Genomic DNA, 27,995 nt, shown 5'->3' on the forward strand with positions numbered 1-27,995 from the left:
TTGGGTGAATTAAGTCAATGTGCGAGCTGAGTGGTTCTGTAATCAACCATTATCTCAAATGGGGTAAGAAAATACTGATCTCCGTTGATGCCAAATGTGTTGTGTAAATCCTAATGTTTATGAAAATAAATTTTTGATTAGCATGTTCCTAAAGCTGCTCTATACTCCTACGTGCTCTTATTTTAATCCCCATCTTCTCCCTCTACAGTCCGTTGTATGAGCCAGGCGGCGCACCAACCCGAGCCCACTGTAGATAATAAAGCCATGAACCTGGAGCAAATGGCTTTAGCAGTGAAGGACAGGGGGCTGGAGAACAACTTGGCCCTCAAAAGTTCTACCATAGGTGTGGCTACCTCTGTACCCGTTCATACTTGGACAGATGTACACTTTTATAACCCCGCTTGCCTTTTTCCCCCTCTTCTCTACATCTGTCATCCCTTGCTTCTCCACCTCTACCCCCCATTTCCTTCAGGTTGGTGTTCTCGCGCTCCCAGCACCACATGACAACAGAGGTGTTTGTCAACAGTGATCCAGTTCCTGTGCTGTCATGTTCCACCAAAGAGTGGGCCCTGAAGCGTGAGCTTGTTCACCCGTTGTGTGGCAGCGAGGTGTCAGGCTGGCATCATTAGGATGGTGTACAGACACATCCCCTGGCAGTACCGCTCTGATGCTGTAAGTACAGGCGGATGTTTGAGACAGTACATAGAGGCAGTATCAAATGGTTTAGGGATTTTGACCAAAGGACTGTCAAGTCATCCATATGTGACAACAGGCTTCATGTTGTTTGGGGTTGTGTTTAGGGAGATATGTTAATCACTTTTTTCATTTCTTTTTCTTCCCAGGTTGTCGTTTCGGACAGCGATGAAAGAGGGAGTTACTCTGAACCACGACAATTCATCGGGGCCAAAAGTTTCCATTATACTAGTATTATGTAAATATCAACATAACTAAAGGCTCTTAGCCAATCCAACAAAATATCATTTTTCCCCCGTTTGTTGTACACAGAAAAGTAAAAAAAAAAAAAAAAAGGCAGACAAATGAACATGACATTGGTTACTCTGAAACATTTATTCACTCATACAGTATATCTGTAAACAAATGTGCTGAAAACAGTGGGGGAGATAACACTTATCCAGAACAATGACAGATACAGGTCATTGATCAATTTGATTGCATAACAGCAGAGGTTGGCTCAGGCAGTGTCAATGGGATGAAGGTTTCAATGATGAATATAAAAACACAGCCAGCTGAAGACTTTAAAAACCATTGGATCGATAAAGAAATCAGCATGAAGAGCGGAAGAACCATTCAGTTTAACTGAGGAAAGTTCCGAAACTTACCATAATGCCAAAACTACCTCAAACCTCTCAAAACTCCAAAATAGACACAAAAACCCTACTTTAACCTGACCAACATCATGCTAACATGCACGCTGGTCATCATCAAAGTCAGAGGACATACACAGAGGAACGCATTCAATGCAAGTAGCTACATAACACAATCCCATTCAAGCAAGGAACAAGACAAGACTTTAAATCAATATGAAAAACAGCCACCAGCTCAGAGAAATAGCAATATACCGTAGATATTATAAATACTTTAAATCAGGGTCTGTGTATTCGGGTAATAACTTGGTTATTTGGGTCCCACGTCCAAGGCACTCTTACAGCAAGGCTATTTGTGGAACGACAGCGAAATATTTAAAAAAATTAAAACATCTCCAATAATTTAAAGGGATTTAACACCCAAGATTTAAAAAGAGGGTACGAGTTTTCTAATGATCCTCAAATCTGTTGTCTTTAGATTAAGGCCTACATTCAATCAGTTCAAGCGTTAACGGGCGATAGCAGGCAACCGCTTAGCGGATGTTTTGGTGGTGTCGCAGGTGAGTGGAACTGTCAAGTCAGTGAGCAGCTGCTCGATCATTGTAACAAAGCCACATCCGCCGCACTCACGTTAGAAGTTCAGAATGAGAAAGTGAAGGCTATATAGAAATAATTACGCTCAAATTGAAAAATCATTAAACAAAATAATGAGGATTTCTATCAGCGTAATCAAGGTGTAGATTACATCTCACATTCCAGTGTTCGAACTTGTAAACAAGTCTGCATGGGTTTTTTCTTAATGCGACTGCATGCTGGGAGCCAGTTGTGAATTTGACAGCTCTAACGCAGTTCCACCTCCAACACCGTCAAAACATTAGCTACGCGGCTGTCTGCTGAAGCAGATCTGATTGAATTGGGCCCTAAAACTCAAGGACAGAAAGTTCATTGGCACAGAGGAACACATTGTCACAGTCTGGTGTCCTTGGATTGGTCATGAATTGGTCCAGAATAATAACACAGCTTAAAACAGTCACTATTTACTATTTTGAAACCTCAGTGAGAAAATTCAAGTTTTGGATCATTGAGCCAGCATGAATTAGCATGCCATTTTCATAAAGTAAAAAGATCTAGCTTGTATGTGCGTTTTAAAAAAAGAAAATCCATAAAATAAGGGCACTTAAAATACACAACCTGAACTGGCAGCCTCAAATTCAGAGAATACAAATGAATTATTGCATAGATATCATGAAACCATAGAGGTCATAGGTCATGAGAGAAGGAGGGCACACTACACATGCGGTATGATAATGTACTTCAGTGACAGTAGGTAAGTCTAACCAGAAATACTAAGCTTTGGTCGTACACATAATTATTGGTGTCGTAATACTGCAGTGACATAAAACAAAGTGAGCCATCACTACCAATGGAGTGTAAATGTGTTGGGGAACAGTTTGTGATATATTAAAAGAACCAAAAAGGAAATATTGTGCAAAAGGAATAACGCTTAAATAATCAAATTATACAGTGTACACAAAACATTAGGAACACCTCTTTCCATGACAGGTGAATCCAGGAGAAAGTTATGATCCCTTATTGATGTCACCATTTCAAATCAGTGTAGATGATGGGGAGGAGACAGGTTAAAGAAGGATTTTTGAGACGAGGATTGTGTTTGTGTGCCATTCAGTGGGTGAAATCAGCTAAACAAAATATTTAAGTGCATTTGAACGGTGTAAGGTGCCAGGTGCCAGGTACCCCGGTTTGAGTGTCAAGAACTGCAACGCTGCTGGATTTTTCACACTCAACAGTTTCCTGTGTTTGAGGACATCCAGCCAACTTGACACAGCTGTGGCGAGGATTGAAGTCAACATTTGCCAGCATCCCTGTGGGAACGCTTGACAGCTTGTAGAGTCCATTCCCCAATGAATGTTTTGTATACTCCGTGTATAACGCTATGATAGTTGGGAGTCTAAAGCCTTGTTCACATTGGCAGTTTGAAGTAACAAAAAAAAAATGCATATACGATTCAAATCTGTTCTTTTTCCTGCAGTATGAACAGAAACATATTTCAAAACACCTTCGTAGGTGGGTTGAAATCAGGTACTAATCAGATTCCTGGCCATGCAACTTGTCTGAACAGTCAAATCGGATTTATTTGCCCGCTAATGGTTTTTAGACTCATTTGGCATATCTTGTTGCTTGCTAGCCACTCTGTTGACAGTTTGACAAGAACATGGTAGCTAACGAGCTTGTTAATTGTTTACAAACAAATTAGTGAATGTGCTAGTTGACTGCTTTGGCTAGTCAAAAAGGACTCATTGCTACACCACCAATCAGCCTACACCACCGCGCGCACACACCCATCATTACTATGACAACTAGTGTAGCCATGTAAGCAAATGCCTGCTGTCTGAACAAACACAAATCTGATTTGGTCACTTGTAACTTGCTGTTTGGACAGTCAGTATTCCAAAACAGAATTGAAAAACACTGATTTTAGCTTTAAGGCCTGCAGTGTGAACAAGGCTTAAGTAGTATGATGTATATAAATACCTTTGGGTGATTCATGTTTATAGCTTGAAAGAAGGCAGAACATTTAATCTCTTCCTATTAGTGTCTACTCTAGGCTTCTCTTTCTCCATCCATTCTCCCCTTCTCTCTCCCCCTCTACCGCCCTTCCATCATCTTGGTATCTCCTTCCCTGGACCCAGGTTTACTTGGCCCCGCCCCTTCACATTTTCTGGGATCTGATAGGCTGCTTGGCTCAGGTGAAACATCCACATGGGCCCTCTGATGCATGAGGCCCTTCCGTCCATGACTCTGCCTCCGCTGCCCTGGAGACCGCCGGTGACTGTTGGCAATCTACATCGCCCAATAATAAAAAGGTAAGAAAGGGTAGGAAAAATGGTTCCTTTCTTTTCTCTTACACCTCTTACCTGTTCATTCCTTAGGTCCTCATTGTCCAGTTCGTTGATGGACTGCATGAGAGAGAAGAGGTTCATCCTGCCACTGCGACTGGGGCTCTGAGAGGACGCCTAGAGGAGGGAGGATATTAAAGATGGATAAACAGGTTGGTTTTGACATTGGTTCAATGTAATATAAAATGTTAGAGAAGGTTTTGTCATGTCACTTGAGAGGTTGCCCACCTTGTCACTGTCGTGTACAGTGATGAGGGGATTGGCTGCAGACGGTTCCGTGGGTGGGGCGGCCGGTTCCGTGGGTGGGGCGGCCGGTTCCGTGGGGGGGGCGGCCGGGTCCGTGGGGGGGGCGGCCGGGTCCGTGGGGGGGGCGGCCGGGTCCGTGGGGGGGGCGGCCGGCGTGGGGGGGGCGGCCGGGTCCGTGGGGGGGGCGGCCGGGTCCGTGGGGGCGGCCGGGTCCGTGGGGGGGGCGGCCGGGTCCGTGGGGGGGGCGGCCGATTCCGTGCGTGGGGCGGCCGATTCCGTGCGTGGGGCGTCTGCGTCAGTCTCAACCTTGGGGGCAGGCTCTTCAAATACCTAGTCAAAACAGAGATTGAGAGAGAAGTCTTTTGATTGCACCTCAAAGGATTCACAAAAAACAAATAATCCGGATCTTGGTCCCGTGTGGGACAAATAATCCGGATCTTGGTACTGTGGTCCCGTGTGGCTCAGTTGGTAGAGCATGGCGCTTGCAACGCCAGGGTTGTGGGTTCATTCCCCACGGGGGGACCAGGATGAATATGTATGAACTTTCCAATTTGTAAGTCGCTCTGGATAAGAGCGTCAGCTAAATGACTTAAATGTAAATGTAAATGTAATCTTGACAATATCATCCTAACTAGGGCTGTTACGGTGACTGTCACGAGTAATGACCTTAATGATGTCACCATTGCCCTTGAGTCTAAGCAATGTTGTGCTGCTATTTTTATTGACTTGGCCAAAGCTTTTGATATGGTAGACCAGTGGTTCCTAAACTTTTTATAGTCCCGTACCCCTTCAAACATTCAACCTCCAGTTGCGTTCCCCCTCTAGCACCAGGGTCAGCACACTCAAATGTTTTTTTGCCATCATTGTAAGCCTGCCCCATACACACACCACAATACATTTATTAAACATTAGAATGAGTGCGAGTTTGTCACTTCCCACGAGCCGGGTTGTGACAAAGAGCTCTTATAGGACCAGGGCACTAATAATTTTGCTCTTTATTTAGCCATTTTACATATAAAACCTTATTTTTTCATAAATTCTGAGTAACTCACAACAGGTTAATGAGAAGGGTGTGCTTGAAAGGATGCACAACTCTGCAATGTTGGTTTGTATTGGAGAGTCTGTCTTAAATCATTTTCCACACGCAGTCTGTGCCTGTATTTAGTTTTCATGCTAGTGAGGGCCGAGAAGCCAATCTCACATAAGTACGTGGTTGCAAAGAGCATCAGTGTCTTAATGGCACGATGAAACTGAGCGCAGCCCAATCCAGAAGCCTGTCAGTGGCTTCTGATTAAATTTTCACAGAACTGCTTGCTTCAATTTCGATGAGGCTCTCTTGTTCAGATATCGGGAAGTGGACTGAGGCAGGGCATGAAAGAGATAACGAATCCAGTTTGTGTTCTCCATTTCGGGAAAGTACCTGCGTAATTGCGGATCCAGCTCACTCAGGTGCGTCGCTATATCACATTTGACATTGTCTGTAAGCTCGAGTTCATTTGCACACAGAAAAAAAAAATTCATACGATGATGGAAAGACCTGTGTGTTGTCTGTCTTTGTTAATGCAGACAAAAAAAGAGCTCCAACTTCTTAAATCATAGCCTCAATTTTGTCCCGCACATTGAATATAGTTGCGGAGAGTCCCTGTAATCCTAGATTCAGATAATTCAGACGAGAAAAAAAAAACACCCAGATAGGCCAGTCGTGTGAAAAACTCGTCATCATGCAAGCAGTCAGACAAGTGAAAATGGTCAGTAAACAAAACTAAGCGCATCTCTCAATTAAAAAGAAAACATCAATACTTTGCCACTTGATAACCAGCGCACTTCTGTATGTTGTAAAAGCGTTACATGGTCGCTGCCCATATCATTGCATAATGCAGAAAATACATGGGTCCAGAGGCCTTGCTTATTAACAAAGTTAACCATTTTCACTGTAGTGTCCAAAACGTCTTTCAAGCTGTCAGGCATTCCCTTGGCTGCAAGAGCCTCTCGGTGGATGCTGCAGTGTACCCAAGTGGCATCGGGAGCAACTGCTTGCACGCTCGTTACCACTCCACTATGTCTCCCCGTCATGGCTTTTGCGCCATCAGTACAGATACCAATACATCTTGACCACCAAAGTCCATTTGATTTCACAAAGCTGTACAGTACTTTAAAAATATCCTCTCATATTGTCCTGGTTTCCAGTGGTTTGCAGAAGAGGATGTCTTCCTTAATTGACCCCCCCATAAATGTACCGAGCATATACCAGGAGCTGTGCCAGGCCCGCCACATCTGTTGACTCATCCAGCTGTAACGCATATAATTCACTGGCTTGTATGCAAAGCAGTAATTGTTTCAAAACATCTCATGCTAGGTCACTGATGTGTTGTGAAACAGTGTTTGATGAACTCATTGTCTGTATAGTTTTTTGGGCCTTTTCCCCCAGCCATATCCTCAGCAACAGGAAGAATTAAGTACTCCACAATAGTATGGGGCTTGCCTGTCCTAGCCACTCAGTAGCTCACCATATAAGACGCTTCCAGCCCCTTATTAAAATGGTATCTGTTGCTTTTATACAGGTCTTACTACTCGAAAGTCATCTTTATTCTCGCTCAAAAAACTCCCGTGGCTTATTTTACAAATTGTCATGTTTCGTTTCTAAATGTCTGTGCAAGAGTGAATGTTTCCCGCAAGAGTGTAACAGTTAATGTGATTGGATGTTAATTATTTGACTCGGCTACCTGTATTTGACATTGTGTTAATTCGCTGAACACTAGATGGTTTCATTTTATTTTTGGCAGTGGAACGAGGCTACTCAGGTGAAAAACTCATCCAAAATGTATAGCCCCGTTGGAAAACATGAAATGCACTGTTTGAAAATGTGATAAAAAAAATAATATATATATTTTTTTAATTTGGCGTACCCCCGACACCATTCCCCAGTTTGGGAATACCTGCAGTAGACCATTCTATTCTTGTGGGCCGGCTAAGGAGTATTTGTGTCTCGGATGGGTCTTTGGCTTGGTTTGCCAACTACCTCTCTCAAAGAGAGCAGTGTATAAAGTCAGAATATCTTCTGTCTCAGCCACTGCCTGTCACCAAGGGTGTACCACAAGGCTCAATCCTAGGCACCACGCTCTTCTCAATTTACATCAACATCATAGCTCAGGCAGTAGGAAGCTCTCTTATCCATTTATATGCAGACGATACAGTCTTATACTCAGCTGGCCCCTTCCGTATTTTGTGTTAAACACTCTACAACAAAGCTTTCTTAGTGTCCCACAAGCTTTCTCTGCCCTTAACCTTGTGCTGAACACCTCCAAAACAAAGGTCATGTGGTTTGGTAAGAAGAATGCCCCTCTCCCCACAGGTGTGATTACTATCTCTGAGGGTTTAAAACTTGAGGTAGTCACATCATACAAGTACTTGGGAGTATGGCTAGATGGTGCACTGTCCTTCTCTCAGCACATATCAAAGCTGCAGGCTAAATTAATATCTAGACTTGGTTTCCTCTATCGTAATCACTCTTTCACCCCAGCTGCCAAACTAACCCTGATTCATATGACCAGCCTACCCATGCTAGATTACGGAGAAGTAATTTATAGATCGGCAGGTAAAGGTGCTCTCGAGCGGCTAGATGTTCTTTACCATTCGGACATTAGATTTGCCACCAATGCTCCTTATAGGACACATCCCTGCACTCTATACTCATCTGGAAACTGGTCATCTCTGTATACCCGTCGCAAGACCCACTGGTTGATGCTCATTTATAAAACCCTCTTAGGCGCCCCCCCCCCCCGATATCTACTGCAGCCCTTATAACCCACATACAACACCCGTTCTGCCAGTCACATTCTGTTAAAGGTCCCCAAAGCACACACATCCCTGGTTCGCTCCTCTTTTCAGTTCGCTGCAGCTAGCGACTGGAACGACCTGCAACAAACTGGACAGTTTTCTCTCAATCTCTTCATTCAAAGAATCAATCATGGACACTCTTACTGACAGTTGTGGCTGCTTTGCGTGATGCATTGATGTCTCTACCTTCTTGCCCTTTGTGCTTGGTTGTCTGTGCCGAATAATGTCTGTACCATGTTTTGTGCTGCTGCCATGTTGCTACCATATTGTTGTCATGTTGTGTTGCTGCCATATTGTTGTCATGTTGTGTTGCTGCCATGCTATGTTGTTGTCTTAGGTCTCTATGTAGTGTTGTCGTCATGTGTGTTTTGTCCTTTATTTTTAATCCCAGCCCTCGTCCCCGCATGAGGCCTTTTGATAGGCCGTCATTGTAAATAAGAATTTGTTATTAACTGACTAGCCTAGTAAAATAAAAAAGGTTAAATAAAAATGACCGCAGTCAAATCCCACGTGACCATTAAGTCAAGGTAACTAGGCTACTCCAAAACGGTTCTCTGTAAATAAAAGGCGCTGATGGGCGTTAGCAGGTTGCGTAGGCTACTAATGGTCGTTAAGTCGCTAATGGCCTGGTAACTCTGCGTTCTATTGTCCCTCTAACATCAATACATATGGTTGATAATATTACTAGTTTATCTAGCTTGTTCTGCGTTGCATATAATCGATGCGGTGCCCATTAATTTATGATCGAATCACAGCCTACTTCGTCAAACGGGTGATGATTTAACAAGCGCATTCGCAAAAAAAAAGCACTGTCGTTGCACCAACGTACCTAACCATAAACATCAATGCCTTTCTTAAAATGAATACACAAGTATATATTTTTAAACCTGCATATTTAGTTAATATTGCGTGGTAACATGAATTTCTTTTAACAAGGGAAATTGTGTCACTTCTCTTGCGTTCTGTGCAAGCAGAGTCAGGGTATATGCAGCAGTTTGGGCAGCCTGGCTCATGGCGAACTGTGAGACCATTCCTTCCTAAGAAAGAACGTAATTAATTTGCCAGAATTGTACATAATTATGACATAACATTGAAGGTTGTGCAATGTAACAGCAATATTTTGACTTAGGGATGCCACACGTTAGATAAAATACGGAACGGTTCCGTATTTCACTGAAAGAATAAACGTTTAGTTTTCTAAATGATAGTTTCTGGATTTTACCATATTAATGATCTAAGGCTCATATTTCTGTGTGCTATTATATTAAGTCTATGATTTGATAGAGCAGTCTGACTGAGCGATGGTAGGCAACAGCAGGCTCGTAAGCATTCATTCAAACAGCACTTTCCTGCATTTGCCAGCAGCTCTTCGCTGTGCTTCAAGCATTGCGCTGTTTATGACTTCAAGCCTATCAACTCCCAAGATTAGGCTGGCAATACTATAGTGCCTATAAGAACATCCAATAATCAAAGGTATATGAAATACTCCTATAATAACTACAACTTCTTACCTGGGAATATTGAAGACTCATGTTAAACGGAACCACCAGCTTTCATATGTTCTGAGCAAGAAACTTAAACGTCAGCTTTTTTTACATGGCAAACTTTTACTTTCTTCTCCAGCACTTTATTTTTGCATTATTTAAACCAAAATGAACATGTTTTATTTATTTGAGACTAAATTGATTTTATTGATGTATTATATTAAGTTAAAATAAAAGTGTTCATTCAGTATTGTTGTAATTGTCATTATTACAAATGTATATAAAAAATAAATAAAATCGGCATCGGCTTTTTTTGGTCCTCCAATAATCGGTATCGGCGTTGAAAAATCCTAATCGGTCGACCTCTAGTTGCAATAGTAGAATACTGCCCTTTTCCACGCTCAATTTTTTTTTCATACCTCCAAAAAAATGTGTTGCATTCTGAAAACGTACGTGTATTGACCATGGAATTAAATGTCAAGTTCCACATTTTTATATTTAAATAGACCGCTATTATTCGAAATGTCTCATCCATCCTTCAAACAACTCCACGCTCCAAGTGAGTGGAACAGTAGGATAGAAAAACATAATAAATAAATATAATAAATAAGATATTTCTAAAAAAAACTTTTTTTGCTTTGTCGTTATGAGAACGTATTTTAGGGTCCGAATACTTTCCAAATGCACTGTAAGGAGCGGGAAGCACACATATGCATCATTGGGTATCTTGCAAAGTTTAGGCCATTAACTGTTAGATTAATATATTATACAGGTAACTAGTAGCATATATTTAGCGATCTAGCCAATACATTTAGAGTTTTCACTTCCTCAGATATATAAATTATGGAATTGAGAATTTGCTATTGTATCAATTAGTGCCTGTCATTTCAACTGAACATTGTGGTTACATTAAATGAATGAAATCAAATAAATCTCATTCATAATGAAATAATGGTCAAAGGCTGGCAATTTCTTTGCATTCGTATTTCATCAACACTGTCGAGTTCAAGTATAAAGACTATAATATTGTTAAGATTAATATAATAATTATTGTAGGTGATTATAATAACATAGGGTAAAGAAAAATGTTTTAAATAGCACCCTCTTGAACGGAGCCGTATTTTCCTGCATTCTAGACTAGAGCAGTAAGTGAACCCATCTATTAAATGTCAGTTTAGTTGGAACGCAGATCTATTAAAATGCTGATTTTGAGGGTCTGAAAGGCAGACTTTTGAAAGCTAACATGACTCCCTGATCTGAATGAGGATAAATGGAGAGTTACAGTTCTCATTCCGAAATGGACCCAGGGCTTTCCCACCCGAAATGGACCCAGGGCTTTCCCACCCGAAATGGATAAATACCTTTTAAAACAGAGACTAACATAATTATCTGGTTGATAAGCTGAACCGGGTTGGAGCAAAAGTGCCCTCAAACCGAGTCATAGCGCAACATTTCTTTGTGTGAAAACAGAGTTCTGATGGCCTCTACCAGGCTTGATTTATTTCTCAACTTCTAATATTAGGCACAAATTGCATCGCTTTACAATAGCGTAGCCTACTCGGTAAAAGAGTCCTACATTCTCTATTCAAGTGCATTCTGATGGCATGCCCATGCAGCTGATAATGGCTCATTTTTAATCAACACCAATTTCACACATGCAGTGCATTCGGAAAGTTTTCAGACCCATTGACTTTTTCAAAATTCAGTTAAGTTACAGCCTTATTCTATAATGGTTTAAATTACATTTTTCCCCCCTCAATCTCCACATAATGACGTCACAATACCCCATAATAACGTCACAATACCCCATAATAACAAAGTGAAAACGGGTTTTTAGAAATACCTTATTTACATAAGTATTCACACCGTTTGCTATGAGACTTGAAATTGAGCTCCGGTGCATCCTGTTTCCATCGATCACTCTTGAGATGTTTCTACAATTGTTTATTTATTTAAAAATAAAATAAAAAAAATTACTTTTTTTTTAAGGGGTGGATCAGCTTAATATTGCAGAAAGAATGTTGCTTCCATCAATGTAATTGTCTGCATCATTTCCAATCCCCCATATTTTTTTGGTAAATATATATATCCATACACGTATCCATACATATACACATACCTATATAGACATACATACTATTTAAAAGAATATACCTTTATTATTATTCCCCGCAAACCCTACCATCGATCCCCCAATTGGAGTAAACTAATAAACACTTCTGCTTTAACCTTCAATTTATACATCTTATACACAGTCTACTTTACAATAGTTCTCTCTTTGTTCTTAGTCCTTCCTGTTTGTTTCTACAACTTGATTGAAGTCCAGCTGTGGTAAATTCAATTGATTGGACATTATTTTGCAAGGCACACACCTGTCTATGTAAGGTCCCACAGTTGACAGTGCATGTCAGAGCAAAAACCAAGCCATGAGGTTGAAGTAATTGTCTGTAGAGTTTGCGAGACAGGATTGTGTCGAGACAAATTTGGGGAAGGGTACCAAAAAATGTCTGCAGCATTGAAGGTCCCCAAGAACACAGTGGCCTCCATCATTCTAAAATGGAAGAAATTTAGAACCACCAAGACTCATCATAGAGCTGGCTGCCCGGCCAAACTGAGCAATCGGGGGAGAAGGGCCTTGGTCAGCGAGGTGACCAAGAACCCGATGGTCACTGACAGAGCTCCTCTGGAGATGGGAGAACCTTCCAGAAGGACAACCATCTCTGCAGCACTCCACCAATCAGGCCTTTATGGTAGAGTGACCAGACAGAAGTAAAAAGCAAGTGACAGCCCGCTTGGAGTTTGCCAAAAAGGCACTTAAAGTACTCTGACCATGAGAAACAAGATTCTTTGGTCTGATGAAACCAAGATTGAACTCTTTGGCCTGAATGCCAAGTGTCACATCTGGAGGAAACCTAGCACCATCCCAACAGTGACGCATGGTGGTGGCAGCATCATGCTGTGGGGATGTTTTTCAGTGGCAGGGACTGGGAGACTAGTCAGGATTGAGGGAAAGATGAACAGAGCAAAGTACAGAGATCCTTGATGAAAACCTGCTCCAGAGCGCTCAGACTGGGGTTGAAGGTTCACCTTCCAACAGGAAACTAAGCACACAGCCAAGACAATGCAAGAGTGGCTTCGGGACAAGTCTCTGAATGTCCTTGCGTTGCCCAGCCAGAGCCCGGACTTGAACCCGATCAAACATCTCTGGGAGAGACCTGAAAATAGCTGTGCAGCGACAATCCCCATCCAACCTGCCAGAACTTGAGAGGATCTGCAGAGAAGAAACTCCCCAAATACAGGTGTGCTAAGCTTGTAGCGTCATTCCCAAGAAGACTAGGTTGTAAATCACTGCCAAATGTGCTTCAAAGTACTGAGTAAAGGGTCTGAATACTTATGTAAAATGTAATTTCAGTTATTTTATACATTTGCTAAAAACCTGTGTTTCTGCTTTGTCATTATGGGGTATTGTGTGTAGATTGATGAGAAAAAAAAAACGATTTAATCCATTTTAGAATAAGGCTGTAATGTTACAAAATGTGGAAAAGGTCCAGGGATCTGAGTACTTTCCGAACGCACTGCATTTGTTATAGCCCTAATATGTAAAGACAATATTAAATATAGAATAGTCCGATGGGTGAGACTATTATTACTTGTGAATGAGAGACTAATTAACAGCGTGTGCAGTCTAGGCTAGAAACTGAGCTTTCACATGATAGCTTATTACTCTAAACACAGAACAGCCGCTTCATGTCCTCACTCCCTCGGCAATCGTATGAGAAAAATGTATTTTATTCAGCCATGTTCACTTATAGTCTTCTTAATATAAAACCATAAAATAATGTCACGGGAATTATAAGCATATCTTGTCTGCTAAATGAACAGCCATGGCTGCCATTGGCATGGCGCATAGCCAGATAACATACAGTAGACCAACTCAGAATATGAAATTCTGTTCTTAAATACATTTCTTCATATCATGTTTCTTAAGACCTGCCTAAAATAATGGATTTACTGTGACAGTGTATATTAAATGGATTTATTAGACTTTAAAAAATGTAGTTGTTCTAAAGGCGCACATCAGCGGTTTGTATACTTTGGAGATGCTTAACGTGTTTATGTTAGAGGTCAATTACCATGATACCGGCAATCATTTGCATGACAGTTACTAGCTGACCATATGTAATGTTCACCACAGCACTAATCCTAACCATAAACATTCTGTAACTTTTACCTCTTTATCTGCCTCATCAACTTCATCCGGACTCTCCATCTCTTCTTCATCCTCCTCCTCCTCTTCGTCACTCTCCTCCTCTTCGTCCTCCTCATCATTGCTGCGTGAAGCAGCAGACCTCTTTCTCTTCTCTCGCGACATCCGCCTCCAGAGAGCGCTGTGGCGCTGCTGACTGGAATGGAGGGTACAGTGAACATACAGGTGATGTCGACGATATCATAACCGCCATCGATAAGAGACAATACTGTGCAGCCGTATTCATCAACCTGGCCAAGGCTTTCGACTCTGTCAATCACCACACTCTTATTGGCAGACTCAACAGCCTTGGTTTCTCAACTGATTGCCTCGCCTGGTTCACCAACTACTTCTCTGATAGAGTTCAGTATGTCAAATCGGAGGGCCTGTTGTCCGGACCTCTGGCAGTCTCTATGGGGGTGCCACAGGGTTCATTTCTCAGGCCGACTCTCTTCTCTGTTTACATCAATGATGTCGCTCTTGCTGCTGGTGATTCTCTGATCCACCTCTATGCAGAGGACACCATTCTGTATACTTACGGCCCTTCTTTGGACACTTAACTAACCTCCAGAAGAGCTTCAATGCCATACAACTCTCCTTCCGTGGTCTCCAATTGCTCTTAAATGCAAGTAAAACTAAATGCATGCTCTTCAACCGATCACTGCCCGCCCATCCAGCATCACTACCCTGGGCGGTTCTAACTTAGAATATGTGGACAACTACAAATACCTAGGTGTCTGGTTAGACTGTAAACTCTCATTCCAGACTCACATTAAGCATCTCCAAACCAAAATTAAATCTAGAATCGGCTTCCTATTTCGCAACAAAGCATCCTTCACTCATGCTGCCAAACATACCCTCGTAAAACTGACCATCCTACCGATCCTCGACTTCGGCGATATCATTTATAAAATAGCCTCCAACACTACTCAACAAATTGGATGCAGTCTATCACAGTGCCATCTGTTTAGTCACCAAAGCCCCATATCCTACCCACCACTGCGGCCTGTACGCTCTCGTTGGCTGGCCCTCGCGTCATATTCGTCGCCAAACCCACTGGCTCCAGGTCATCTACAAGTCTTTGCTAGGTAAAGCTCCGCCTTATCTCAGCTCATTGGTCACCATAGCAGCACCCACCCGTAGCACGTGCTCCAGCAGGTATATCTCACTGGTCACCCCCAAAGCCAATTCCTCTTTTGGCTGCCTTTCCTTCCAGTTCTCTGCTGCCAATGACTGGAACGAACTGCAAAAATCACTGAAGCTGGTGACTCATATCTCACTCACTAGTTTTAAGCACCAGCTGTCAGAGCAGCTCACAGATCACTGCACCTGTACATAGCCCATCTGTAAACAGCCCATCCAACTACCTCATCCCCATACTGTATTTATTTATCTTGCTCCTTTGCACCCCAGTATCTCTACTTGCACATTCATCTTCTGCACATCTACCATTCCAGTGTTTAATTGCTATATTGTAATTACTTCGCCACCATGGCCTATTTATTGCCTTACCTCCCTTATTTTACCTCATTTACACACTGTATATAGACTTTCTTATTTTTTCTACTGTATGTTTGATTATTCCATGTGTAACTGTGTTGTTGTATGTGTCAATCTACTGTGCTTTATCTTGGCCAGGTTGCAGTTGTAAATGAGAACTTGTTCTCAACTATCCTACCTGGTTAAATAAAAGGTGAAATAAAAAATAATAATGTCACACACACACACAAACCAAACACGATAAATGAATATGCTGACCTGGCGTTAAGGATGCCGCTGTAGGTGTGGAGTTGCTTCATGAAGCCGACGTTGGGCTGGACAATGGGCCTGCGGTCCCTGACGTAGGACAGAGCCACCTCCAGGGGCCAGCGCTGCTGCTTCATGGCGTACGCCACCACCGTGGACCCAGAGCGAGACACGCCCATCTTACAGTGCACCAGCACCGCCTTGCCACTCTGCCTGTATGGGGGGAAAGAGAGGGGTTGTGTCATCATTGTGCGACTACTGATGGAGTGTCATCATTGTGCGACTGTCGCTGGTTTATCCAGGGGGGCACAAAGTTACAAAACATTCAAACAGTAAAAAAATATTTATAGAAAAAACTAATCTATGTCAAAGCCATATCGTTAGAGTACAATGCAGGGAGAACGTATAGGAGAGAGAGGGGAGGAGGGTGGAACTACCTGGCTGTGTTGATGAAGGTGTATGTGTCTTTCCAGTGTGACAGCAGGTCTGTAGCCTCCACGTCGTACACCCTGATGTTCATGTAGCTGAAGGACTCTGGGAAGAAGTTATCGATCTCCCGCGTAATGTTCAGGATGTAGCCCACACTGAAACATCGGCAGAAACTTAGTTACCCAGCAACCACACACTTTGGCTTGCTCGTTTGCACGCACCTTATACAAGTCAATAACAAGAGCACACGCACACCAACACAGTAAATGAAAGGTTTACTTGTTTTTCTGTAGCTCCTCAAAGTTGGCAGCATTCCACTCAGACCCCTAAAAGAGAGAGAGACAGAGCCTTATTCACTGAAGACGAGAGGACACTAGAGGGCCAGAGCTTTATATTCAACAGCTGTAAACACTAGGCTCTGAAAAGGGAAGTTCGAGTCATGCGACATACTCTTGGTTGCAGCACACATCCCCTGTGGCTCAGTTGATAGAGCATTGCGCATACACTGCCAGGGTTGTAGGTTTGATTCTCACGGGGGGACCAATACCAAAATGTATGAACTATGCACTCACTACTGGAAGTCACTCTGGATAATAGCGTCTGCTAAATGACTCAAATGTAAACATTTAAAAATGTACTTCCTGTCATGGTCAGCTCTGAGGAGATTTCCTTACAACTTAACTGGTCCAGTGTCATATATTCTTTACAACCTCATAATTAAGGTTAGGGGCTACTGCTGAGTGGCATCTGATTCCAGAGCTGTGGTTAGGGGCTACTGCTGAGTGGTATAAGCCAAGACGTCAAATGTGACAGTCAGATGGGACTCACCAGGTACAAATAGTCAAATATTTTGGAGGGCTTGTCCATCTGCGCCATGGTGACCATCATTTCATTGTCGATGTATTCCTTGTAGTTCTTCATATCCATGCCTATCCTGGTCTCCAGGGCACTGCGGACCTGGGGAAGGAGACAGGAAGAGGATGGCCAACTGATCAACAGCACAACACCATGTTTGCTCCCTCTGGGAATTCAATCCATCCATGAGGTTATAAGGGGCTGTTGAGCTCTGGTTGTGACTTGGCTGGTTTAATTGGCTTGTGTTACAAGTGAGGTGTCATAGATCCGGACACAAGACTCTTAAAGTCATTAATTTAGGTCACAGACTGTAGACAGACTGCCTCTATATTACCAGATAATTGATTTACTTCTACTTGTATTTCAGACAGCTATGTCAGCCATTGTTTGTCCGTGACAAGTATTGGTCTTCTTGCATACTTTGGGGCTTGTTCCAATATATAACATCCCATCGTCTTGTCCTTCTCTGTGGTACCTGTTTGGAGGTGATGTTCTCCAGGTCCTCTGTTCTCATGATGTCTCGGAGTTCCTCTTTGATCTGCCTCTCCACAGACACCCTCTCCGTCGAGCTGTGCAGAGACAAGAGTATCACTACCCGCTTCCCCTTACAGTTCACCAACACACAAACATAGAATAAAACTTTGTCCATCCAGGATGGACATTTTTCTTTGGCATCACTTTCCATTAAAATAATCACATACACATACATTCTCACATCATACACATTTAAACCAGTCAGTCCATCATGTTGTACACTAACAGAGGACATTAATACATTCACTCACAACCGACCGCTGTCCCAACTACACTGGATAGATAAGTACATATACCGATACAATTTACTTTGCATTTTGTCGTCCAACAGCACAAGGTACGAATTAATGTTTGAACACGTTCTTCTTGGCCATTCTGAAGTGCCGGACAGAGTGAAGCCTCTCAAACTGAGGGTGGGAGGGGTCGCCAACGACAGCCGGTGCCTTCTTTTTGGTTGCCTTGTGGAAGAGAATGCTCAAATGTGCTTGTGATCGACCAATTACTTTGCTGGCTGTGTTTACTATTCTGGTCAATTTGCTTTTGCTCGTCACGCTCAGATTACCAGGCGGTCATATTGAACGTGAGGATGCACCAAGCTGCTGTACACCCTCTCCAGAACATCCTGGCTGACCCCAAACCCCTTTAATTTCCTGATTAAGAACAGGCGTTACCTTGTTTTTATTTATTTTTTTAAATACAGAGTTCTACCAGAGCCATGTCATCCTCATACTTGAAAAGGCTCACATTGCTTCCTTGGATCTTCAGCTCATTAGTGTAGATAGAGAACAGTGAAAGGACACACCTGGGGCACCCGTGTTCAGGGTCAGTTCAACAGAGGGGGCTCCATTCATGAGGACCCTCTGTAGGCGGTCAGTTAAAAAGTTCTTCATCCAACCTGTGAGGCCTCCGTTGATTACTGGACCTGAATGTCGTTTCAGCAGTGTGTATTTGCATTGTATTAAAAGCTGAACTAAAATCAATAAATAAAATGTGATTTTGCATGTTGAAGCTTACTAGCCACCATGTTCACCAATGTCAGGGTAGCATCCTCAGTCCCCCTCTGTGCCCAATAGCAAACTAACAGGTCCAGTTGATCTGCTATGGAAAGGTTAAGGTGCTTACTAACAACCCTTTCCATGCATTTGTCCAAAAGTGGTGTGAGGGCCACAGGTCGAAAGTCATTTGGCCCCTGACTTCTTAGGCACCGGTACAATGGTCGACACCTTCCAGGATTTTGGCACTGTACAGGTTCTCATCAGGAGTTGAAACAGTCGTGTGAGCACTCCCTTGAGCCAGTCGGCGCAGACCTACAGTACTTTGCCCCATAGTCCGTCTGGGCCTGGTGCTTTGTGTGGCTTAATATTTAACAAGCATGAGGCCACCTCGTTCTCTTATCTGGACAGGAGAGGATTTGGGGATACTCGCACCTATTTGTTTACATTCGTCTCTAACAAAACCAGTGTAGGTCGTTTACAAAGGTTGAACAGTCTGCCATATTATTCTCCATTTTCTTCCCATCATTGCATTAAGCCCTTCCCATGCTTGTCTTGCATGTACAGAACCTCTGCTCCACTTTATCCTAGGTCCAGGCACATAGACCAGAATAATGGTAATTTGTCCAAACTCGTGTGGTAGATAGAATGTTCCGAATGGGTGCCTGGTGCACCCTTGTCCAATCACATTACACATCGTGGCCCAAGTATTATCTACAAAGATACATTGATTTGTGACGTTTTGTCTCGATCTGCTCTAAAGACAGTGTATCCATCAATGTTCACATTTAACTAGGCAAGTCAGTTAAAAACAAATTGTTATTTACAATGACGGCCTGCACCGGCGAAACCCGGACGACGCTGGGCCTGTTGTGCGCCGCCCTATGGGACTCCCAATCACGACCGGTCGTGATACAGCCTGGTCCTGCTTGAGCCACGTTTCTGTAAATCAGATTAAATTACTTCCCCTACAGTCCTCTTCAAATGTAGCCCCTGCCGCTAACTCATCCAGTTTGTTATTTAATGACCGCACATTTCACAGGGCTCAAGAGGTGGTATCAGGAACAGGTGTTGGCTTCCCCGCCTCCGTACTCTGTTCCTGTTACCACCTCTTGAGCCTCGCTTCTTCTTAGTTTCCCTTTTTGACTTTGTGTAGAACAATCATCGGGCAAGGTAATGCTGTTTGGGTGTGAGTTTTCTCGGGAGCGGGTGACGGCTTCCCCGCCTCCATACTCTGTTCCACCTCTTGAGCCTCGCCTCTTAGTTCCCCTTTTTGACTTTGTAGAACAACCATCAGGCAAGGCAATGCTGTTTTGGAGTGTGAACTTTATCTCGGAAAGAGAACATAAACTCATGAGTAGGTGATGGTGGTTGATTTACTCACTGAATCTCTACAACCTCCGGTAATGATTGTAAAGTTTTCCGCATTTTACTGCGATTAGGATTAAGGTCGTCCCACATGCCACGAACAATATACACTGTTAAACGTGCGACACACTTAGATGTCGATAAAACGAAACAAAATGTAACGATATAACTATAAAAACAGACAATATAAACAAACAATTCACGCAGGTGAGCTCAGGGTCAGGCAGCATTGCCGCGCCCCCTAGGGTGTCAAAAATAAATAGAGAGACACGTGCACACACCTCTGTCCGGCGCTGTCCCTCCTAATTGACTCCAGGCCTGTCATGGCTCCCCACTCGTTTAGACAGAGGCGATTAGACTCCAAATGCCCATAGTAGTGTTGGGCCCAGTCCAGCCCACAGCCTGGAATCACTGCACCCTTCACCGCCCGTTCACAACAGCCATGCAGCGCCTGCAACACTGACCTGGGGACAGCGACAGACACATTAGGCGCAGGGGTGGGCAATTCCTGTCCTTGAGGGCCTGATTGGTGTCACAGTTTTGCCCCAGCTAACACACCTGACTCCAATAATCACCTAATCATGATCTTCAGTTTAGAATGCAATTTGATTAATCAGCTGTGTTGGCTAGGGATGGAGAAAAAGTACCCAATTGTCATACTTGAGTAAAAGTAAAGATATCTTAATAGAAAATTACTCAAGTAAAAGTCACCCAGTAAAATATTACTTGAGTAAAAGTCTAAAAGTATTTGGTTTTAGGTATACTTAAGTATCAAATGTAAATGTAATTGCTAAAATGTACTTAAGTATCAAAAGTAGGCCTCCTGAATGGCACAGCGGTCTAAGGCACTGCATCGCCGCGCTAGAGGCGTCACTACAGATCCGGATTCGATCCCGGTCTGTGTCGCAGGCGGCCGCAACCAGGAGACCCATGAGGCGGTACAAAATTGGCCCAGCATTGTCCGGGTTAGGGGAGGGTTTGGCCACTCTAGTGACTCCTGTGGCGGGCCGGACGCATGCACGCTGACACAGGACGCCAGTTTGTACGGTGTTTCCTCCAATGATGGGACAAGACTAACTACCAATTGGATATCACGAAATTGGGGAGAAAAATTGGCATCAGACGGCACCATTTTCTTAGATTAATTTTTTTTTACCGATAGCTAGGGGCACACTCCAACACTCAGACATCATTTACAAACGAAACATGTGTTTAGTGAGTCTGCCAGATCAGAGGCTGTAGGATTGACCAGGGATGTTTTCTTGGTTAAGTGTGTGAATTAGACAACTTTTCTGTCCTGCTAACCATTCAAAATGTAATAAGTACTTTTGAGTATCATGGAAAATGTATGGAGTAAAAAGTTCATAATTTTCTTTAGGAATGTATTTAGGTAAAAGTAGTCAAAAATCTAAAAGTACAGATACCCCAAAAAACTACTTAAGTTGTACTTTCAAGTATTTTTACTTAAGTACTTTACACCACTGAAAAAGTGTGACACCAATAAGGCCCTTCGACAACTGGAGTTGCCCACCCCTGCAGGATCTAGACAGGGGAAGTGGCAAGGCCATGACAGATGAAAGCGTAGAGGTTCTAGGTCATTCTATTACAGTACTGAAAAGGAATATTGTGTGTGTGTGTTTACTTTATGGAAACAGAATAAAAGTCTGTATGGAAACAGGCTTGAATAAAACCTACCACTCAGTCTGTATGGAAACAGGCTTGAATAAAACCTACCACTCAGTCTGTATGGAAACAGGCTTGAATAAAACCTACCACATGGTCTGTATGGAAACAGGCTTGAAGATTCTTGTCTCTTCTGCTGACGTGACACTGAACCCACTGAGGAGGGAGATTGAGAGAGAACGTGTGCAAGACAGATGGTGTGAGAATGAGAACACTGTTAACTGTGTGAGCCTGCTGATGGCAGAAAACCAGTCTGTGGGTGTGAGTGTCAGATCAAAGACCGTCTGTATCAAACAGACACACAGCATGTGAGCCCTATTACTAGACTTGGCCGAATATACCATTTAACGGGGTATTTCAAAATACAGCCAGTATAATTTTCAATACCGTTTAAAAAAATACAAAAAAATATAAAAGTTGAGTACAACTATAAGAAGTCTAAGATGTGTCAAATAAATGATATCCAGTTCAGGGCTCCAGCTATATATTTGGTTTGCTAACTTGCTAGCTAAGTGTCTAGATGTCAAGATCAAGCTTCTTGGTTACAGCAGAGACATTAAATTCCCTCTTGGATAAAGATCCCTGTTGCCTAAATTGTGTTGTGAGACAAATATTTGTGTCATTATTATTATAATTGACTAATTAGCGCCCCTTGTACGCACTTATGGTAATACCGTGTACCCCAGTATAGTACAGAAACGGTATGAAAATCTGGATAGAGCCCAACCCTACATATTATCTATACATTACAACTACACAGAACAGGCAGGGCTACAAAATCAAAACTCTAATGCTGTTTCTGGGGTTTTATTTAGCTCCAGATCTGAACATGTCCTCAAAAGCTCTTTCATACTCCTAGTTAAGATCGGAGGTGGAGTAATCTGATCCTAGATCTGTGGTAAAATGAAACTTCTTGCTTGAGCCGACACTCCTGCACACTCAGGTCAATGAGCAACACAATCCTGACCACATCCCAGAACAGCCAAAAGCACTATATAAACTTTACAGTCAACACATTGTTAGCAAACCTTTATAAAGTACTTACAGTGCATTCGGAAATTATTCAAATATAAACTTCACAGTCAACACATTGTTAGCAAACCTTTATAAAGTACTTACAGTGCATTCGGAAATTATTCAAAGCCAATGACTTTTACAACATTTTGTTACGTTACAGCCTAATTCTAAAATTGATTAAATAAACATTTTCCTCATCAATCTACACACAATACCCCATAATGACAAAGCGAAAACAGGTTTAGACATTTTTGCAAATGTATTACAAATTTAAAACCTAATTTACATAAGTATTCAGACCCTTTGCTATAAGACTCAAAATTGAGCTCAGGTGCATCCTGTTTCCATTGATCATCCTTGAGTGCTCAGGACTGGGGCGAAGGGTCACCTTCCAAGAGGGCAACGACCCTAAGCACACAGCCAAGACAACGCAGGAGTCGCTTCGGGACAAGTCTCTGAATGTCCTTGAGTGGCCCAGCCAGAGCCTGGACATGAACCCGATTGAACATCTCTAGAGACCTGAAAATAACTGTGCAGCGACACTCCCCATCCAACCTGACAGAGCTTGAGAGGATCTGCAGAGAAGAATGAGAGAAACTCTCCAAATACAGGTGTGCCAAGCTTGTAGCGTCATACCCAAGAAGACTCTAGGTTGTAAATCACTGCCAAAGGTGCCTCAACAAAGTACTGAGGAAAGGATCTGAAATCTTATGCAAATGTGATATTTCCTTCTTATTTTTGCAAACATTTCTAAAACCTATTTTTGCTTTGTCATTATGGGGTATTGTGTGTAGATGGATGAGAATTTTATTTAATCCATTTTAGAACAAGGCTGTAACGTAACAAAACGTGGAAAAAGTCAAAGGGTCTGAATACTTTCCAAATGCACTGTATGTGATGAATGCAGATGTTAAAAGTGTTGACATAAGGGGCGACATAGTGACAGAAACAGATGTAATTCACGTACATAAACAGAGAGAGATTACTCATTAGTATTATTATGTCTGGCCAGCCTCCAAGATGCCAGGCCAACCGTGGAACAGGCTCAGCTAGCTATTTCCTAGTTTCCTCATTTGACTCCTGCACTCAGGGAATCCATCAATTTTTCTCTCTGTTTCTAACGGCAGTGGGTTTTCTCCCACTTCTTACCCATCTCCGTCCAGGTACACTTGTGTGGCACTCCATATGGGCACAACCATACCGATAGTACACTGATCACTGAAAGACACAGAGACAGACTGTTTTCATCCCTCGGTTTTGGCAACATTTACTAGATTTATTTTTAACACAAGTCGTTCTCTAGTCTAGACCCATCTGATGTATCCATGGAAACATGTTAATGGTTACAGCATGGAACACACCTGTCTGTGTCGGGGAAGTCCATGCCCAGGAGAATGCTCTCCTGTTTGTTACCGAGGGTGGAGACCACGATCAGATACCTCACTCTGACTGGACTCACTGACTCCAACCTCACTGCCTGCAAGGACAGGGGGAGGTAGGAGGGAGAGAGGGAGGGGGAGGTAGGAGAAGAGAGGGAGGGGGAGGTGAGAGGGAGGTAGGAAGGAGAGAGGGAGGTAGGAAGGAGAGGGAAGAACAGTGGGATAAGCGAACGGTTAAGCATAATAAGGGGTGAGAGAGGGGTAAAGGGCATTTATGAATGTGTAGGTGAATGTTACTAGTGGATGAGTGCCAGTCTGTGTGTACCATCACGCCAACTCCTTGTTATGCCAAACATGTTTGGGCTTGACAACGAGCAATGGAGTTGGCAAGAGCACGAACAGATCTGGTACCAGATCTAGGATGTTACATGGTGGTGGTGTATAGGGTGAGATACCATCCTTGCTATAATGTAAGGAGCTTTGAGACCTAGTGAAAAGCATTACATGAATGTGACCCATTAGTAGATGCTTTTAACATGACATTACTCAGTGTATCGCGCCTGTTATTGTCATGCAATTGTAACAGAAGTGGTTTGGTGAAGCACGTAACAGTGATGAGTAACCCTGGCTGATGAGAGACCTGAAGACTTGCATTATCTAAGCACTAACACAGTGTTGTGGTATGCAGACTACAGATGACCCAAGTTTAAACCGTCACACAATGCCGGTTCTATCCATTGTATGCTTATTCTATACATTCTACCGGTGGTCATGTGACAGCTGATGGGTCTCACCAGTTTGATAGTGTCCTCTGGTCTTAGTAATGACACCATGGCATGCAGATGTCTGTGCTGTGTGTCTGAAGCTCCGCCCCCCAGCTTCAGGGGTGAAGGAGAGTGATTGGGTGATGTCTCTTCATGAGGCTCCTCCCTCTCTCCTTCCAAGAGAAGGACGGCCCCCTTGACCAGAGCAAAGCTCTCCCTGTTATGGGGGATTTAATTATTATTCCTGTATTATGAATTACTGTGAAACTGTATATTATGTTATTGTGCAGGAATGGTTGTAAAAATATATTTATATATTAAAAACATTTTCTCTGCAAGTTCAAATGTTCACAACATACATATCACAACTGTAGTTATTTTATCCAAACTATAGAAACATTTAATTCACAACCAAAAGGCCAACAACAACAAAAAGTATACCTTTTCTGAAGTCTCCCTCTTCTTGGAATGCTTTCATCCTTCAAGAAATAATTTGAAAGATGATTAATTCACTAACCCTTTAGCCAGTGCCAGTCTGTTTGGGCTATCATGCAAACTCCCTGTCAATCATTGCCATGCCAAACTTCACTTGACAATGACCACAATGAAGTTGGCAAGAACACAAACAGATCTGGGACCAGGCTAAACTCTTCACTGTGAAAATCTACAATCTGATAAATATGTCATCTTTTGTTACATGATGAAGTCCGCTGATTACAGAGTGACAAACCTCTTTAATTATAGAGTCATTCCATTGATTACAGCAGAAATCTAAAGTGGCGTGTCCTGAAAGAATGAGCAGGATCACTTGTAAAATGTGCAGCTACAAAGATAAGAGGCAGAGGAAACAACTACGGAAGTTAAAAAACCGAGGGACACAGAGAAAGGAGGGAGACGGGGATAAGAAACAGAGGAATAGAAAAGACAACAGAGAGGGGGGGGAAAAAAGAGTAAGAACAGAATGCATGAGGGAGTGGGGGTTAGCAGTGTGAGTGAGTGAAACTTGAGACAGTAACATTACCTGTTATGCAACTGACATGTCTAGACAGACACGAAAAAAAAGAGTAGAGGGGTGCTGGAGACGAGGAGAGGACAGGAGAGGACAGGAGAGGAGCATTGTGGGTTACAAAGGAGGAGTGAAGGAGAAGAAAAAAAAGGAACTAACAGTAGTAGAGATTTAAGACTCAATGACAGTGGAATGCGGGGGGGGGGGGGGGGAAAAGTGAAACTGTTGCCTGATGTATTGGCACACTCGTAACATACCAAAGAGGCCTTGGAATTAACAACGTTTAAATGAGCCTGTTAAAGTTGCTCTAAAATGTTTAAAGAGAAGTGAAAGATAAATACAGAAAGAGTGAGGGGAGAAATGATAAGGACATAAGGAGGATGAGTGTTACCATTTGGAACACTGTCTGTGTGGTGGAATCAAGGGTTAGGCAGCAGGAGTAGATTTGACTACTGTAGTCACCCACAAATACAGATACACTGTGACATAATGTACCTTGACCTTAAATCACACCCGATTCAATTAGTCAACTATCACCAAGCCCTTGACTAATTGAATCAGGTGTGCCAGTTCAGGGCTACAACACATATGTGAAATGTTGGGTGGTCCACGAGGAGAGGGTTGGGAAGAACTGATCTATGGCATGTTGTGCCCTCTAGTTATCTGCTTTATTGCTGCATGGCCGATGTTTTGGGGTGGGGGTGCTGACATTTGTCTGGGGGGGTGCAGAGGAAATATTTTGAGGCGTGGGGCACGGGGGTACGAAATAGCTCTCCGCTCTGCTGACGAGTAGTTTTCTCCGCTCATACAGGAGTAATAAAGGCCTAGAGCACTAATTTTGTGGAACAATATATTAAACTATTTTAAATAACAAAACATATATTTTTTATTTTTTTATTGTGATTTATCAGGGGGTGCTGAAGCACCCTCAGTATCCCTACTTCCAGAGGCTATGCCATCTTCTCTACCAGGGAGCATCAAAGACCCTTGACACCCACAAGGGTACAATGCCATGATGACATCGAGAATATAATAAATACATCAAGCAGGACACTTGACAGCTTCAGGCAATGATTGTTGTTCATTAAATCAAAGAAAATATATTCTGGATGAATAGGCAATAGCAGGTGTAGCCAGTGCATCAAATCGCACAGTGTTATGAGGTGAAGGCAATGTCATGGAAAATAAAAAATCTAGTATTTCTACATTGAGATGTGCGCGGGAAGGGGACTCACCGGAGCCGTGGAGATGGACGGGGGCCGGTGCAGGGTCAGCAGAGCCATAGCAATGCACGGCTCGGTCCGCAGGTTCTTCACAAGCGCCTTGCGAGACGCGGGCAGGGGGGTCCCTCAAATATGTGGTAGGGTGGGCGTGGTGGCGAGGATGTAATCACAAATCTGGAACGTAGTTGGAGCGGATTATCAAATACCCGTTTCTAAAGATACAGTATGCTCTGCAGACAACCTAGATATTGGAGGAGACGCAAATGGACATTTGAAACGTAACGTTATAGTTAGGCATCACATGGAAGATAGCCATTGTAGTGACATGCCAAGCATTCCTTCACAATGTCCACGTATGGTTATGAAATAATCGTGTGCTATACTGCGCTCGAGTGCACATCACACGCAAAGATCCCCCCAAAACATTATATATATATATATATATATATATATAGTAGTTACAATTAAACAATAGCTAGCTAACTAGTCGTGTCTGAAAAATACCAACATTTGAGAAGCTAGAACATGGAGTTGATGTCATATGGAAGACATCAATTATGTTTGAGTTGACAGTGCTGTTGATCGACTACAAATCAACAAGCTGTGCCAGCTAACAAACTAGTCAGGACGTAATTTACAGTCGATAGGCAACTGATCCATATGCTAGCTAGCTAAAAACAAGCGTGAAAGTGATAGAGAACGATCGAGCAAGAGTTCCTCTATTCCTTGCTTCCGACAAAATGCCTACTTATTTTGTATTTGGACGCTTCTCCCTCACACGCAGTCAGCTTCGATAGACAGCTATTTTTAATAATTCGCTTTGGCAAAAGTTGCTCCACTCTGATATCCAAAGTCAAGGAGAGTTTACTATTTAATGGAACCAGGAAGAAAACATATAGGCACGGAAAAGTAAACATACCCTTACAAGGAGGGGCATGGAGGA

General features: G+C 42.8%; 1 protein-coding gene across 2 annotated transcripts; it reads right to left on the reverse strand.

Annotated features, from left to right (window-relative positions):
- Positions 1–1,049: 1,049 nt before the first annotated feature.
- LOC139581345 (protein phosphatase Slingshot homolog 3-like) lies at positions 1,050–27,961 on the reverse strand. 2 transcript variants are annotated; one of them, XM_071410997.1, is made up of 17 exons: positions 27,805–27,961; positions 27,065–27,233; positions 25,265–25,302; positions 24,854–25,040; positions 24,042–24,157; positions 23,830–23,898; positions 21,754–21,819; positions 20,262–20,444; positions 17,562–17,655; positions 17,060–17,188; positions 16,511–16,557; positions 16,240–16,386; positions 15,815–16,015; positions 14,042–14,213; positions 4,472–4,819; positions 4,262–4,360; positions 1,050–4,187 (listed from the first exon to the last, which is right to left on the reverse strand). In XM_071410997.1, exons 2-17 carry the CDS (start codon positions 27,110–27,112, stop codon positions 3,993–3,995), a joined length of 2,139 nt encoding a protein of 712 aa, XP_071267098.1. In that variant the 5' UTR covers positions 27,113–27,233; positions 27,805–27,961; the 3' UTR covers positions 1,050–3,992. The 2 variants fall into 2 exon arrangements, with proteins under 2 accessions (XP_071267098.1, XP_071267096.1); XM_071410995.1 differs by having other exon boundaries at positions 27,065–27,226; positions 27,801–27,961.
- Between the last annotated feature and the right edge of the window lie 34 nt (positions 27,962–27,995).

The sequence above is a fragment of the Salvelinus alpinus genome, chromosome 7 (genome assembly GCF_045679555.1).
Source record: "Salvelinus alpinus chromosome 7, SLU_Salpinus.1, whole genome shotgun sequence".
Lineage (NCBI taxonomy): Eukaryota > Metazoa > Chordata > Actinopteri > Salmoniformes > Salmonidae > Salvelinus > Salvelinus alpinus.

Coding starts and splice junctions, on each gene's coding strand:
- LOC139581345 (XM_071410997.1), bottom strand. CDS start 27,112: ATGGCTCTGCTGACCCTGCACCGGCCCCCGTCCATCTCCACGGCTCCG. Junction 25,303..27,064: donor CGTCCATCTCCACGGCTCCG/GTGAGTCCCCTT, acceptor TATTTCTTGAAG/GATGAAAGCATTCCAAGAAG. Junction 17,656..20,261: donor AGGGACAGCGCCGGACAGAG/GTGTGTGCACGT, acceptor GTCTCTGCACAG/CTCGACGGAGAGGGTGTCTG.